This window comes from Alternaria arborescens (assembly GCF_004154835.1).
Source record: "Alternaria arborescens strain FERA 675 chromosome Unknown contig_6, whole genome shotgun sequence".
NCBI classification, from domain to species: Eukaryota; Fungi; Ascomycota; class Dothideomycetes; order Pleosporales; family Pleosporaceae; genus Alternaria; species Alternaria arborescens.
The window spans coordinates 876,602-893,165 of record NW_021167861.1 but is presented as its reverse complement, the minus strand read 5'-3'; the positions used below and the strand labels follow the sequence as shown (position 1 = coordinate 893,165).

The 16,564-nt window shown below is 51.6% G+C and overlaps 4 protein-coding genes across 4 annotated transcripts; 3 read left to right on the top strand and 1 right to left on the bottom strand.

Annotated features, from left to right (window-relative positions):
• Positions 1-99: 99 nt before the first annotated feature.
• Positions 100-3,873, top strand: AA0111_g3545 (hypothetical protein; the record flags this gene model as incomplete). The annotated part of the gene is made up of 3 exons (XM_028649442.1): positions 100-456; positions 507-1,331; positions 1,507-3,873. The coding sequence occupies 3 exons, from the start codon at positions 100-102 to the stop codon at positions 3,871-3,873; spliced, it is 3,549 nt and encodes a 1,182-aa protein (XP_028508804.1).
• Positions 3,874-4,410: 537 nt separating this feature from the next.
• Positions 4,411-6,762, top strand: AA0111_g3544 (ATP-binding cassette sub-family D member 2; the record flags this gene model as incomplete). Its single annotated transcript, XM_028649441.1, has 4 exons — positions 4,411-4,926; positions 5,000-5,636; positions 5,711-6,608; positions 6,681-6,762. 4 exons carry the CDS (start codon positions 4,411-4,413, stop codon positions 6,760-6,762), a joined length of 2,133 nt encoding a protein of 710 aa, XP_028508803.1.
• Positions 6,763-7,805: 1,043 nt separating this feature from the next.
• On the top strand, positions 7,806-11,423 carry AA0111_g3543 (hypothetical protein; the record flags this gene model as incomplete). The annotated part of the gene is made up of 1 exon (XM_028649440.1): positions 7,806-11,423. The coding sequence occupies one exon, from the start codon at positions 7,806-7,808 to the stop codon at positions 11,421-11,423; it is 3,618 nt and encodes a 1,205-aa protein (XP_028509031.1).
• Positions 11,424-11,782: 359 nt separating this feature from the next.
• On the bottom strand, positions 11,783-15,856 carry AA0111_g3542 (hypothetical protein; the record flags this gene model as incomplete). Its single annotated transcript, XM_028649439.1, has 1 exon — positions 11,783-15,856. The coding sequence occupies one exon, from the start codon at positions 15,854-15,856 to the stop codon at positions 11,783-11,785; it is 4,074 nt and encodes a 1,357-aa protein (XP_028509030.1).
• Positions 15,857-16,564: the final 708 nt, after the last annotated feature.

The window sequence follows — 16,564 nt, the reverse complement described above, 5'->3', positions numbered from 1 at the left end:
CATCACCACGGTCGGAAGCGCGCCTACGTCCATTTCGCGTCATTTGCATCCGCTGCCTACTCGACTTCACTTTGAGAACGACTGTTGATTCCACGCATAATGTCCAATAAGCCGGCAATCCCCGACTGGCAACGCGCATCTGCCGATAACGCCGCAGCGTCCCCAGAGCCCGAAGAAGCACGCGCGCAAGACGCCGTCGAAGCGCCAACACCGACCGAAGACGACGTTGAAGGAGAAGATGGGGGAGAGCAGCCGTCTCAAAGCTCAGAGCTGTTAGAGCAAGCATCGCGTTTCCTTGAAGATGCCACGATCCGCGATGCGCCGCGAGAGAGGAAGGTCGCATTCTTGCAGTCGAAGGGTGTGAGCACAGAGGACATTGAGACTTTGCTAGGCACAGAGCCACAGGAGGACACTCACACAGATCTCGAGGAAGTCGGGCAGCGGGCGTGGTCAGCAGTGAGTACACACACCCCCTTGCCGCAGAGTAACAATATTGACATTTGTAGACGCCATCAAAGCCCGCAGAGGTATCAGAAGTGACATTCCAGCCACTCGATCTTTCGCCGCCGCCGCCGCCTCCACCACGCGAGATACCCCCGATCGTTACCTACCCAGAATTCCTCGCGAATACCGAAAAGCCACCGCCTCTCATCACCACCCAGCGCCTTGCGACAACCGCATACGTCACAGGAGGCATCATGGCAAGCATATATGGACTGTCAAAGTACATCATAGCGCCCATGACACACAACCTTGCTGAATCAAGACAAGATTTTGCATCACACACTCAAGAACAGCTGAAGGAGTTGAACTCGAGACTAGCCAAGGCAGTGTCTGTTGATCCTGCTAGCAAAGTCAAGGCAATCGCAGACGCTGCAGACGATGTCTCAGAAGCCGACTCCGATCCTACTGAGCTTTACCATCGCGACTATGGCACCCAAACCACACCCAACCTCTCCCGTCGACCCTCTACTTCCGCTGCAGATCCCCACCCTACCGTGACAGCGCAAGAGAATCGCCTCAAGATTATAAAATCACATCTGCAAGAGCTGGAAACGAACCGCACCAATGACGGCAAATCGCGAGATGCGCTGAGGACAAAGGTGTCAGATTTGACCACATATCTGACTGAAATGGACTACCAGAACCAATACTATCCCAGCATGGGCCGCTATGGATCTACCTTCACTTGGTCTGGTCAAGGCGGTAGTGGACACAACGATCAAATGGAGGTGCTGAAGAACGACATTAGGGCTGTCAAGGGTGTCTTTCTGAGCGCCAGGAATTTTCCAGTGGGGGGAAGGGGTGCACCACCAATACCTACCAGTAGAGTAGGTTCGTGAAGTGATAGTCTGGTTAAAGAAATAAGATCGGTCGAGCTTTGCGCGAGTATGTACTAAAATCAAAACATTGCTGCGCACAGATACCGGGACCTTTTCCACAAGATGAAGCCTGTCACGTCCTAAAAAGATACTTGACAGTATGTTGAATAGTCTAAACACCTAGGGACCCACGTTCACACTACTCCTCGGAAGTGCGGGTGATCTTCGACGTTTGGATGACATTGGACTATTTGTAGCCCCTGCCCCACTATACGTCATATCCAAGCAGCAACATCTCACCCTGTTATGCAGATCTCCGCTGCGCAATCACTACACAAACCTCAAATCCTTCTTCAGCCAACTGTCAACTATCATGTCGGGTTGGGCCTCCAAGTTGACTTCCTTGGGCCATTCCAAGTCCGAGGACAAGGATGAGACGTCACTCACTACACTCCTCGATGCAAACCAATGCGCGGATTTGACGTTCTTGATAGCCACTATCACTGCATCTATGCGGCAGTCCTTGGTCGACACCTTCACCGCTGAAGAATTCGCAATCGATCCAAATACTGCCAGATCAGAGGAAGAGGTATTGCGAGACGCACCCTCCAATCTCGACGATGTCGATGTTGCCAAAGAAGACAAGATCAAGAAAGAGAGGGAAGCACGCGAAGAAGATGCAAGAAAAGAGCTCGCGCAACCTGAAGTGCAAGAACTGAAAAAGGAAATGCTCAAGTACTTCGATGGGTGGCGAGGCAACGTCATCAGCAGAATCGGCGAAGTAGTCAATTCGAAAGAAAAAGCCAAAGAACAGACACGGCAGGTCGAAGGCAAGGAGGTAGAGCAAATCGCAAAGAAGTCGGAAACTGGTCTCAAGAGCATCAAGAAGCTTGACGAGAAGGACGAGGACGAAGACAAGATGTTCAATGATCTCTACCCCCCTGTATCCAACGCCCTCACTCACTTGGAGGAGAGCAAACGCGCCCTTATATTGCATTCGCTAGTACTCATACTCCTAAGTTTGGAGCACTACTCGGCACATTCTCGTGTCCTGATTCTCTACCTTACCAGTTCTCTTGGGTTGAGTAGAGCCGTTCTGAAGAAAGATGAGGAGACGGTCGCCCAAGGTCTTCTAGAAGCGGCATCCCAACAACTAAATGCTGACGAAGAAACCAAGCAAGCTGCTGAAAAATCACAAGCCGCTCGAAAATGGAAAGTCGGCCTCGCCGGTGTTGCTGGTGCTGCCTTGATCGGTGTAACTGGCGGGCTGGCTGCACCACTTCTTGCGGCAGGTGTTGGAAGTGTGATGGGAGGCATTGGTCTAGGTGCTACAGCAGCCGCAGGGTATCTAGGGACTCTGGCAGGTTCTTCTGTCCTCGTAGGCGGGCTGTTTGGCGCTTACGGTGCGAAAATGACGGGGCGCGCCATGGACGACTACGCCCGACAAGTGGAAGATTTTGCCTTCATACCTATTCACCGCACCCAAGACCCGAGGCATCAAGACAATGAATCTCGCCGCCTGCGCGTCGCAATTGCAGTCTCTGGTTGGTTGCGCGCCCCCGAGGAAGTATCAAAGCCATGGAGATACATCAGCAAGGGAACAGAAGGCTTCGCACTTCGCTGGGAGCTTGAGGCGCTTCTCAAGCTTGGACATAGCCTCGAAACATTCGTGACCAGTGCTGCTTGGGGCTACGCGAAGAAGAAGATTATTGAGCAGACTGTTTTCGCTGCGATGACGGCTGCATTGTGGCCACTAGGCCTGCTCAAGATTGCCACTATGCTCGACAATCCTTTCTCAGTAGCGAAATACCGTTCTGAGAAGGCTGGCGAAGTTCTTGCTGAAGCACTAATCAACAAGGTACAAGGCGAACGGCCGGTCACCCTTGTGGGTTATTCTCTCGGTGCACGCGTCATCTATTCCTGCCTCCAGAAACTGGCAGAGCGGAAAGCTTTTGGTCTCATCGAGAACGTGGTTCTTGTCGGCGCCCCCTGCCCATCTGACGTTGCCGACTGGCGGCGCATCCGCTCTGTAGTAAGTGGTCGCTGTGTCAATGTTTTCTCCAAATCAGACTACATCCTCGGCTTCCTCTATCGCACCTCATCCATGCAGCTTGGTGTCGCAGGTCTGCAGCCCGTCGTTGGCGTACACGGAATCCAAAATGTTGATGTCAGCGACCTCGTGGACGGTCATCTCCAATACCGCTTCATCACCGGGTCTATCCTTCGGAAGATCGGGTTCGAAGACGTCGACATCGAGGAAGTAGAGCGTGCCGAAGCTGATTTAGCGAAGGAGAAGAAGCAGGAAGAGGAAGAGAGGAAGAAGAACGAAGGGAGCAAGGGAGAAGGCGATGAAGAGAAGGAAAAAGAGGAGATGGAGCAGGCTGTGCAGAAGAAGCAAGAACAGAGTTGGATGCAGGTTACGCAGCAAAAGATGCAGGGCTTAGATATTGGTGGGTTTGTTAAGGGTCTACCGGGCAAGGTGGCGCCAGGATATGGAGCAGAAAAAACAGCGAAGACACATACTGGAAATTTCAAGGATACCCAGTCGTGATTTGGGGCTAATGTGGTTCTGGGAATGGTTGCGGGTCATGACTCTATATATCAGCTATGGGGGACAGCAGAGACGATTGGTACAATCCGCTCTTGTAACGATTCTACAACGATGATAGGCGTTGCAAGAACACCAAATGAACACTTGAACACATGTGATCAGGTGCAACTTTACCCCAGCATATGAAACCAATGTACGCTCCTTTCGTTCATGTGAAAGCTTTCCCCAGGTTATGTCTCGATACGGTTAGGCGATTTGTGGGGAAGCCGAGGCATTCGTTCACATGTCGCAGGTGACGCTTGTACAGCGTTACCTTCCGCGATACACTGATCTCACCAAACCTTACAACCGGACGCGCGCGGCTTTCTGCACCCTACTGGTTTGTTGCGCAACGGGGGAGACCATCCGTCAGATTATCGTAGTACAAAGTTTCGCAGCACTACCTACTGAGATCTTCCGTCAAGAACGACCACGCCACGACGCTTTGCGCACGGCGTCAACCTCTTGCACAACACCAATGCCTCGTCTACGGTAGCCATGGCTGTCTTTTCAAAACCTCTCTCTTCCCATCGCCTGACCAGCGCGTCTGCCAAAGCCATTGTCAACGACCTTACACGTCTGTATCTCCAACACCGAACACGCATATCGCGCGCCGTGTACCTTACCCTCTTCGTCGCCCTCATAAATCGTATACGAAATGCCATCGCCGAACAGAAAGCCGCTTCTTTACGGCGTGCTTCCAAATCAGCGGACAAGACAACAGCAGGCGAGGGCGAAGCAACAGGCAGGAAGAAGGTAGAGCTGAACAGGGAGTTCTTCAAGAACCTGCTCAGACTACTGAAGATATGCATACCTGGTTGGAAGAGCAAGGAGTTTAGGCTCTTGATCGGGCATAGCGTCTTCTTGGTGCTTAGGACGATGATCAGTCTGTACGTCGCGGAGTTGGATGGAAGATTGGTTAGTGCGCTCGTGAGGGGCAAAGGAAGAGAGTTTCTCCTAGGTTTGGTATGGTGGATGGCTGTGGCTGTCCCAGCGACGTTTACGAACAGTATGGTATGTCAACCTTCACACCTTGCAGCCAAAGCACAACATGCAACGGGAGCCGAAGACATAATAACAAGCCTAGCTCTCCTACCACCAGTGCAAACTCTCCCTCCAATACCGAACGCGCCTGACGAATTACATTCATTCCAAATACCTCTCTCAGATGACCTTCTACACGCTTTCTGCCCTCGACGACCGCATCGCAAACGCCGACCAACTCATCACTGTTGACGTCTCCAAGTTCTCCAATTCGCTTGCGGAACTCTATTCCAATCTCGCCAAACCCGTTCTAGACATCATAATCTACAACTACTCGTTATCGCGGAGCGTCGGTGGCGAAGGACTGTTCTTCATGAGCTTGCTAGTTCAGATCTCGGCCAACGTAATGAGGGCGCTTACCCCGCCGTTCGGCAAATATGTAGCAGACGAAGCGAGATTGGAAGGCGAATTCAGGTTTCAGCATTCCAGGCTAATCGACTGGAGCGAGGAGGTGGCGCTGTATGCGGGGCATGAGGCGGAGAAGGATACTTTGGATAAGGGATACTTTACGCTAATCAAGCATGTCAACCGGATACTGAGGAGGAGATTCTATCACGGAGTCATGGAAGACTTTGTGATCAAATACTTCTGGGGCGCTCTGGGTCTGTTGCTTTGCAGTGTGCCAGTGTTCTTCAAAGTGCCAGGCACAGGCGGCATGACTATGGGGGATCGGACGGAGAGTGAGTACCCTCAAACCATACCGCCCCTTGTCCAGGTTGCGAGATAATCTTACTGACAATTGTGACTCCCAAAGGCTTCGTAACCAATCGCCGAATGCTCCTCATGTCTAGTGACGCCTTTGGTCGCGTCATGTTCTCGTACAAGGAAATCACCGAACTCGCTGGTTATACCTCACGCGTATCAACCCTCCTCGATGTAATCGATGATATCCAAGCCGGCCATTTCGAGAAGAAGCTTGTTTCTTCAGCTGACATCGAAGAAAACGCATCCGTTTTGCGCGGTCGTGGTATCGTAACTGAAGGCGCCGATATCGAGTTCATCGATGTACCTATAGTATCTCCGAATGGTGATGTGCTCGTTCGGGCACTTTCCTTCAGTGTAAAACCTGGCGATCACCTACTGATTGTAGGACCAAACGGATGTGGAAAGAGTAGTCTGTTTCGAATCCTTGGAGGTCTATGGCCTGTATATGGTGGTAAGGTACGGAAGCCACCATTCGAAGACATCTTCTATATCCCACAACGACCATACCTCTCGCGTGGTACGCTACGTCAACAGATCATATATCCAGACTCGCTACATGACATGCACTCCAAATCCATTACCGACAACGACATTCTTTCCATACTCGAGACCTTGAACCTCGAATCCCTTATCGACCGCCCCGGTGGCTTTGATGCAGAGGCGCAGTGGGAAGACGTGCTTTCTGGCGGTCTTCAACAACGCGTCGCTATGGCGCGACTCTTTTACCACAAGCCTCGGTACGCAATTTTGGACGAATGCACAAGCTCCGTCACCCTGGAAGTAGAAAGAGTCATGTACGAAGAAGCGAAAAGATTGGGTATAACCCTTATGACAGTCAGCCACCGTAGAAGTCTCTGGAAGTATCACACCAGGATACTGCAGTTTGATGGTCAAGGCGGCTTCTATTTTGGAGGGCTCGACGCGGAGAGGAGGGCAATACTCGAAGAGTAAGTGAATTCTACCTTAGTCCAGTAGTAGTACTACGTCTGAGGCGAAAACTTGTGCTAACATACTGGCAGTGAGAAAGAAGATATCGACCTGCAGCTCAGAGCTGTTCCTGACATCGAGCAAAGGATCAAGGAATTGGAAGCTTCGCGATGAGTGATATTGGAAGCGTGATGGGGCAAATCTCCTAAGTGCGGCTGTGTCGAATCTGAAGGGCGTTGTGTGTATGTGTACCATGCATTGAACGAACGTGCATGGAATAGAGAACCACAACGAGATGCCATCGCTTTTTATTTGGATCGCACGATCTGCAGCAACACAAGAATATGATCATTTAAGTAAAGCCAAGAGCCTATGACTTTACTAGTATCCAGTTTGTCGTTGTAACGACATACGCAGTCGAGAGGATTCTGTTTCCGATGAGACAACGGTAGGTTCGGACAAGTCAACAGGGAGTGTGATGTCTATGTAAGGGTACACTAGGCCCAAAAAGATCTTCTACAGAGAACCTTCGAACGTGCACTGAGAACTAATAACTGCGTCTGGCTATTGGTGTTATCGCCCCTACAGACCGTATGATATCTCCTGCAGTTATGCGAAGAGCAGCTCAAGCTCTGAATTGGGGCGAGCGACATATGTGGCAAGTGGCGGAATGCATGACGACTATTGCCTGCACTAAGACGAGGACACATTGCAGACAGATGTCACCCAGAGTGCATTGGGACTGGCAGTTGTAGAGTGGGCTGATTGTACGTCAGAAAACGCGTAGATTTTGGGTGGGAAGCGCCCTACAACGCGCTAGCGCCGGGTGTGTCCGCCGCACCCACGAACTGGCGTTCGTCCGAGCCATCGCCACCAATAGCGCGAGCCATCACCGTCCCTCTTGGCAATTACCCAGAGCTCAGCTAAATACTGCCACATCGCTCCTCCTCTCCTCTCCTCTACACCACACTTTCTGCAACTGCTCAATGCCACTTTCCACAACAGCACCACTTTTGAGCCGTTACTTCTGCATTGTCGCATATCTGTTTCTTCTGCTTAGCACTCTCCAAACCTTTTCTGAGTCAGTTGTCCGCGACTGCACTCCTCCCCACTCCCAGCTGCTTCTCGACGCGTCGAGACTGCTCCATACCACCACGCAGTTCTCACCTTCTCCACCCGGCTCTCTCAGCATCGCTCCTGGCTAGCATTCAGGAGTCATGTCTGCCTTGAATATCAAGGTCGGCCAGACGGTCAAGACTACGGGTCATCAGGAGGGCGTCGTCAGATACGTAGGGGCTATTCATGTGTCAGAAGGCACTTTTATCGGAATCGAGCTTCCTACGCCTGACGGCAAAAACGATGGCTCAGTTCGCGGAGAGCGGTACTTTACGTGCGCTCCTGGCCACGGTCTCTTCATTCGCGACACCAGCATAGCCACTATAATTTCCGAGGCAACACCAACCCCACCTACACCCACACCACGAGCAGTTTCAAGAGCAAGAGCCCCAACCACCACTCCCAGAGCTCGGCCTTCCAGTGTGGTTGCTACAAAGCCCACTACTGCAAGAACAACCACACTGAGCAAGCGACAGTCAGTCGCAGCTCCCTCAGCATCACAGCCACCTTCGCGTGGACCTGTTCGAAAAGCCAGCGTTGCTAGCACATCTAGCAATTCAGCCGCTGAGTCCTCCCGCGCACAATTCTCCAGACCCGAGTCTTCCCGCGCAGAACCCACTCGCCCCGAATCATCTCGTCCTGAATCATCTCGCCCTGCACCTTCAACATCCAGACCGAGTCTGGGATCTTCAGTCACTAGTAACGCTGGGAAAGCACCTCGGGATGGCCATGTCGAGAGCTTACAAACAACGATCAGACATATGGAGAAGCAGCATGCGGAAGACCAAGAACGGCTGAGAGAATTCGCGCAAGTTCGCGACGAGAAGGACAGGTTCAGCGGCCTGATACAGCGCCTGCAGACCAAATGCCAGTCACAATATACTGAGATTCAGGAACACAAGGAGAAGCTCAAGACCTTACAATCGGAACTAGAAGCCCTCAACAAGTCACTACAGGACCATGAGGTCGACTTAGAGGATGCTCTAGTCGACAAGGAAATGGCGGAGGAGAGGGCGGACCAGGCGGAGGCGGAAATCGAGTCTCTGCGCAAGAGACTAGAAGAGCACACTCTAGAGCTCGATATTCTTCGAGACGAGGCAGAGCTCTTTACTACAGAAATGTCAGAGGAGCAAAAACAAGAAGCTGGCTACTACCGTCTTCAGCACGAGAACGACCGCCTGAGGGAGGCATTGATAACACTTAAGGAGATGACAGAGGAACGCGAACAGGATTTCAAGGCCAGAATTCTCGGCCTTGAGGGCGATATCTCACAGCTTGAATTCTACGAACGAGAGAATGGCACACTTCATGAACGCTTAAACGCATCTGAGAACCTTGTCGACCACCTTAAACAACAGCTCGACGCTGCAAACGAATGGGAGGACATGGTGGAGGAACTCACACAACAAAATCAAAATCTCCAAGATAGAATCGCGGAGCAAGACATGGTGGTGCAAGATCTCGAAAACTTACGAGAACTTAACGATGAGCTTGAAGCCCAGCACCTAGAGCAAGAAGAGGACATGCTTGCAGAGCTCGAGGCTAAGAACAATGAGCTCGCTGAGCAAGCACGGCAAATCGCAGAACAAACTGCCATCATAACCGATCATGAATCTCTCATCTCAAAATTCCGCGATCTTGTCATGGATCTTCAGGCCAGAATGGCCGACGCTGAGTCTTCAAAGAGCATGACGGAAGCCCAGGTAAAGGACACTACCGGGCGATTCAACGAGGTCATGGATCTCAACCGACAACTCCGTGCAGCGACTGTTTTATCTACCACCAGGGAGATTGAAGCATCACTCATATCGCTGAAGGCAGACCAGCTCGCTGAGCGCCTTGAAATCTGGAACGAGACTGAGTCCAAGGAATTTACTCGGAGCGAATCTCTCCAAGCCTATTTGACCACAGAAAGGATCGCTGGGAAATCTGACCTACTTATCAGTGTGCTGAGAAGCACTAATCGACACATGAGCAACGGTGGCCGCTTGGATGATGCTGTATCTAGGCTTGTTTGTGTCCAGTCCATCGTTTATCTAGAAGTCCTTAAAGACGGAAGCAACCGTCTCTGGTCTGCAGTTCGCGGATTATCACTCTCAGACTTTGCAAACATTGGACCAACCTACCAGGAATTGATCACCGTAGAGCAGGTCCTTGACCAAGGCCTGAACGCATTGAAGGCGGACACTATTAACTTTGAGGAATTTACTGGATCTTTGGAGCGTTCTACCAAAACTCTCGAGGCAATCCTTTCCAGCCATCAGGATGTTCTAGCCGGTCGACCGGAAGGAGAGATGCTCTCCTTGTTCGTCTCCATACATGCTCGACTTGAACACATAGCGTACATGTACGACCTCGCCACGTTCGTCCTCCAGAAAGTTCCCGATACTATACTCCACGAATGCGAGTACACGTTGGAGCACTTCAATACCCCTCTGGACAACACGCAAGCTGCGCTTACCGCTGCCGCGAAATTGCTACGTACCGTGCAGGCTCTCGCTCAGGACCACATGTATCCTCAATTTCCCTATGGTCTCGACGACGCCGTAAAATACGATGAAGCGTTGGCGTCTGCTGCTGGAGGTATCGCCAGATTTGTTCGCGGTCTGATCGAAGAGGTTGCGAAATGCACCAGTCTTTCGGACAACGACTCGGCTTCTGCTCGTGAGATCGCCGAGATCAAATACAAGATTGACGATCTCGATAATGACCAGTCCATTGCCTTTTATACTGCCGGACTGAACGGCCTTACTGCTCATCTCCATGATTGGTCGGACCGTGCTGGCCTACTGGCCAACACCAAAGAAATCGAACACGGGCCTACGCCCTGGGCCCAGAAGGCCAAAGAAGTGGAGGCATCGCGGAAAAAAGACGACGAAGCAATCCGTCAACTACAGAGTCTTACTGCAGAGCATCGCGCTACAGTTCTGAAGATCCACGAGCGCGAACAGGTCATTGCTACAAAGGAACTCGAGATCGAACATTTGTTAGCCAAGATAAAGGATGCTACCAGCAAGACCGAAGGCCTTGAGGCTTTGCAGGAAGAGCTTGAGAGGCGTCATGATAAGATTATGGAGCTCCAGGCCTTGGACCGAACGCAGATGTTGGAGATTGAGTCCCTCAGGGAGCGCCTGGCGAATGCAGACGAGCCTTCACGCCACGATGTTGAACTCACTATGGAGAACACGACTGCTCCAGTTGAACAACCTCGGGAAGAAGAGGACCCGCTGAATGTCCCAGGCAGGACTAAGACAATGTTTGATGCTCTTGTTAATGAGAATCATTGGCTACGAAAGCGCGAAAACAGTGTTGCGTTCGGGTGTAACCTGATGGAGCTGTTCGCCAAGATGGAAATGGATCGATCCTCTGCCATGCGCAAAGAGTCAACGGCCAAGACGAACGCTATCTTTGAGCAGGCCTTCTACGAGCGAGCTTGCCTCACCGACGACGACTCAGAATCTGTTGAAAGCTCTTCAGAAACATCAAGCCGTGTTCTCGAACAGGAGGACTTGACATACCACATCCAGAACACGCAAGGCTCCGGCAGACCTAAGATGTCGGCTGTGGAACTCACGGGAATCAGCCTGGGTTGGGAGCAGCTTGCCCACAGCCATAAGGTGGCATTGGAGCAGGCTGAAGAGGACTTTATGCACATGTCTACACTTGACCTTGACGACGAGGACTACGAAGATTTGTCATTTGTGGCGGCACATATCTAAAACATCATGAGGAAAGGAAGGAGGAGATAACACGATTTCGCCTTCATCATTACACACGCCACAGTTTCGGGAATTAAGCCGTTTTGGTGATATATCAAGAGCATGGCCAATTGCATCTTCAGCGTCGGCGTTTATTTTGGCTCTTATCATTGACGTCTTCGAGCGTTGATGTTTTTTGCGGGGAGCTAGTTTGGTTTCTTGGCTTGGTTTGGTTTGGTGTTTTAGCGCGACGATACCCATGGGTCTGCATTCGTTGCATCATTATTGTTCTTGTTTGGTTTTCATAGTATTGAGAGACATTATGACACAGCCAACTTCACCCAGTTCTTGTCCACCGTGAACTTCTCTACGAAGCACTACTAATCAACAGTTCCCCATTGTGGTGGCCCTCCTTCAATCTGTCTCACCTCTTTCTGCCGCTTGACATTCCTCTCATAGTGCTCTTCCTTCTCCTTCAACATCCTCCTCTCCACAGTGGCTCTGTGTTCCAGCTCCAATTTCCGCTGCTCAATCATCTTGCTTTCTACCGCCATGGCCTCCCTCACCTTCCTCTCCTCTGCACTTTGTCGCGCAGCAGCAGCATCGCGCTCTTGTTCTTGCAACAGATTATGCCAAGCTACCCTCTCAGAGCGCTTCATGCGTTCCGCCTCTCTCACCCGCTGGACTTCAAATTCATGCTTCTGTTGCTCTAGAGCGGTGTAGTGCTGTGTTGCCTTTGTCTGCAATGCCAGCTCCACATCTTGACTCTCGCGCTTTCTCCTCAATATGTCTTTATGATTGGTCTCTTCCATCGTGCGACTGTGCTCGAACTTCTCCTTCTCGTGACGTATGTCGAGTTCGTGCTCTTTTTGTTTGTCGACTAGTTTGGCTATTGAGGGTGGAATGCCCGTAGCGCCGACAGGTTGAAGTGCCGATGAGGAGTAGTACACTGGGACACAGGCTTTGTCACGCAGAAGGTCAAGAAGGGTCTGTTTGACAGGGGCGCGGGCAGGTGTGGCTACGAGTTCAACGTAGGAGTATGGAGAGTAGTGGAGGCCTGAGGCTGGGTCGCAGTAGATGTGGGCTTCGTCATTGAGATCTTGCCATATTTCTGTTTCCAGCAAGGCCTCAGCGACGGGGAGCGCGCTGTAGGCATTATCGAGCGCAAGGATAACAGTCGACTTTTCGTTACGGGCACGGAATTTGGGATTTGCGCGGTTGCGCAGAAGAAGACGTAAAAGCTGGCGAAGCTTTGAGCGATGTGCTGATGTGGTGACCGTTGCCTTGAGACATAACTCTCCTAGAGCATTTCTGCCGCCATGAAGACGGGAGGGATAATTCGGATCATGTGCATGCTCCAACAACACCCTCACGACTTCGATGTTGAGTTGTCTGACCGCCTCGTGTAAGCTTCCATCGTTCCCTAGCACGCGCGGCACTAGCGCCTTCACTGTGGCTTCCCCAGACAAACTGCTACTAGCGTAGTACAGTGCGGATTTGTTCCAGGCATCTCTAAGATCCGCATCCGTACCCCGCACGACTAGTGCATTTACTATCTCATGACGTCCCTCGCGAGCGGCGAGCATCAGCGCCGTAGTCTCCGAAATAGGAGAAACTCGGGTTACGGATACTCCAGCTTCCAGAAGCGCGGAGATAACGGCGTCCGAAATACGCTTTTGTGGTTGTGCTAGTGCCCACAAGAGTGCGGGGACGGGTTCGGGTCCGCTGGACGAATGGAGAACCATGGGGATGGTAATCTCCGCGTCTAAGCCGTTTGTCAACAATAGTGTGAGGAGTGCACTATTGCGTGGGTACACAGTCATGGCGGTAATGAGTATCGGTGGCTTGTTGTATCCGATACCGACTTCTTCAAGTGTGCAACCGTGATCGAAGCATGATTGTATTGCGGCAACGACTACTTCGTCTTGAAGCTTGGAACTCAACAAGGCTGGGACAACTATGTTGAAATCGGGGTTGTGATGCATGAGCTTGTCAAAGATGGTGTGACTGTGCTTTTGTGTTGCGAAGACGAAGCATGAACCTTCTACCGTATTGACATCGGCATGACTTTGGAGTAACAGATCTACCCATGAGTCCGTGTACTTACTGTCGTAGTCGCTTCCAAGAACTGATCGTAGAGCAGCGTCGATGGCAGATTGTTCTACGCCATGAACCAGTAGTTCTTTTGCCATTTCACCGATGTTCTCCTTGCTCCCGTCTAGTGATAACTTGTCGTTGGAAAATAACGTACGGAAGGATCGCGTGACGCTAGATCGTGATGGTTGGTGATGTCCACTGAGTAACAATACCATTAGCGAGCTGTTTCCTGAAGCTACCGCAACACTCAACGCCTCGCCATCGTTGTAACTCACAGATGCTCCTTGTCCTAATAGCAACTTAGTACTGGTAGTGTCGTTTGTGGTGATGGCTTGTCGTGTCTCTGTGACAAGAGCCTGGTCGAGTGAGTCCTGCGGTACTCCCAACTTCAAAAGAGCACCGAGTATCGGTGCTTTCTTCTGCGGATCTTGAAGCGCTGAAGTGTACTTGAAAGCAGTGCTCAGTAATCTAGGGCTTGCAGTAAGGAGTCTTTCGATGATGTCAATATTGTCGGGGCCGCCGTTGATGGCAATTTGCAAGGCTTGACCTGCTGGCTCCTCTTCAACCCCGTGACTAAGGAGCAAATCTATAATCTCGAATGTCTTCGAGTGTCGGCTGGACTGCGAGTCAAAAGCCAGAGGTAGGGCTGCCGAAGTCGACGAAGAATCGGGCCTGGTATTGCAGAGCAATCGCAAAAGAGACATGTCGACTTGTGTAACGGCCAATGACAAAGCCCTTTTATCAACATTTGCCCCTCCTCGAACCAGGTCTGTTATCAGAGCTCCATCCCGTCCAGCCGAAGTGTCTGCAATTGCATCGATTAGAGCCTGATCAACGCCGGGGCCGCGTGCACCATGCTCAAGTAACAATCTTGCGATCTCACGCCGCTCAGATATCGAGATTGCGTCGGTACGGAAAAGAAGGGGAAATAAACTAGCCAGGCTTTCCGGCGGAGGACGAGCGTTGAGAAGGGATCGAAGACTCTGAATATCTCTGTTGACCACTGCAAAATGAAGGGCACTGTTGTCGCTCACATCGACTGGCGCTCCTGCACTAAGGAGGAGATCTATCAACTGAGCGTCTCTCTCCTTCGTAGCTTGTGTGAGTAGCGGGCTGAGGGCGAGACCCGTTGCGCCTTTCTTTAGCAAGGCGTCGACTACGCGAAGTCTATCCGACTGCGGGGTATTTGTTGGCAAAACAGAAAGTGCTACTGTCGCATGCTGAGGAGCGATAGGTGTCTGAAGGATAACGTCCACCAGGCCCCAGTTCGAATTCTCTATGGCCTCTCTTAGACACTCAGCGTCATTGGTTGTGGTCGGTACGCCATAGCTGACCATCATCTTCGCACCAGAAGAGTCGTTGCTTCTCGCCAAAAAGATAAGAAAGTCTGGTAGACCACGACTGTCAGGGGGAAGTCCACAGCAGAACAAGAGTTGCAGGAACTGTAGCGTTGCCTGGCGTGTGGGCAGCCGCATGGTAGTATCTAGCGCATGCTGGAGATTTGGTTCGTTTAGTGGTATCGGTCCGGCAACCAAAGCAATAGCTATTTTGTAGGCTTGTCTCCCAATAGCCATATTCAGAGCGCTTGCTGAGTCGAAATTCGGATCAGCACCATATGCAATCAGTAAAGATATGATGGCATCTGAACCTTGCTGAACTGCAGCGGGCAGGCATGATGAAATGATCTGAGGCCGAAGTGGCTTCGGTGCTCTCAACAAGAGCTTAACGAAGTTCAGGTCGTTTGATCGCACCGCATTCGCTAGCGCGTTGGGGAAGTTGTTCAGGTCCGCTCCATGACGTAGTAGCAGACCTATGCTCTCTTGATCGTTGGCAGTGAGAGCAGCTTTCAGTCCTTCGTCCAAAGTTTGTTGGTCTGCGCCGGAGCTAGCGAGGATGTTGACACCATCAGCCTTCCTCAGACTCGCTGCCTGCTGTAAGACCGTGCTACGGCGTCGCAATGCTGTGTTGGCCTGGTTGCTTGATCTTCTCTTCTTGTCAGTTGTCTCGATGATATTGACTTTTGCGCCTAGAGTGAGGAAAGCTTGGATCAGGCCGGGTCCTGTCGTTGGACTGCGAATGACGGCGGATAAAGCTTGGTCAAGCTCCTCTTGCGAGAACTGCCCTGCATCTTGTCCTTTGTCCTTCTCTTTCGAACTCTTGAAGATGTTTTTCAGTACATTCTTGCTTTCTGGGTTCTTGGCTCTTCGATCAAGTAGAATGTTCCGGGCCTGGGAGATGTCCTCCTCACTGACTGACACCGCCGGCTGTGTTGGGGCCGGTAGAACTGCTTGGCGCTGGTCAACGGGTATGACGCCAGCATTCCGGATAAGATCTTTGAGGCTGACTCTTCGCTCCATGATTGCCTCGGGAATGATTAGAATATCATGTCAGTTGAACTGAGGCAGCGTATTTCTACACAGTAATTACACAAAGGCGTTGCGTAGTGCACACACGTGTAGGCTGAGGCGGAGCTACGGAAAGAGCAAAGCGCTAGCTCGATCCGATTGCGACGAACTCAGGGCCGACGATACGCCCGTCGTATTATGATTCGGACCATAACGACGCGACTCTCCGAATCTCCAGCAACGCCGATAGATCTTACATTGCAATTTACCGTTTTTTCGAGTCCTGCCACGATCGTCACGTACGACCCGGACGAATACCGTTCGCGTCACTCCGCATTTTGCCACAAGTGCCGACGAACCCTTAGAAATTTAGGGAGAGGCCATCGCACGGTCTCGAACCCGGACATGCAGGTTGACATCCTGATGGTCTTGCACTAATGCGGGACAACTCCTCCCTTCTACACCGGTCTGGGGTTTCTCTTACGTTCGTTGTCTGGGGAAACGGGCAATGACATCCTGCCTGCAGGTGACGAGCGGCACACGTGAACACCAACATTTGGGAAAAGCATTGTGGTTCTGCTCGATGACTGCGGCGTGGTTGGGCAACGGTCACGACTGTTTCAGTGTGATGGCAGACGAACTGTATGTTTCTTACCCACTTCGGCCCGCCGACTCCTCCCCACGTTTCAGGCTCTGTGGCAGGTCCTGCAGGTACCCAGA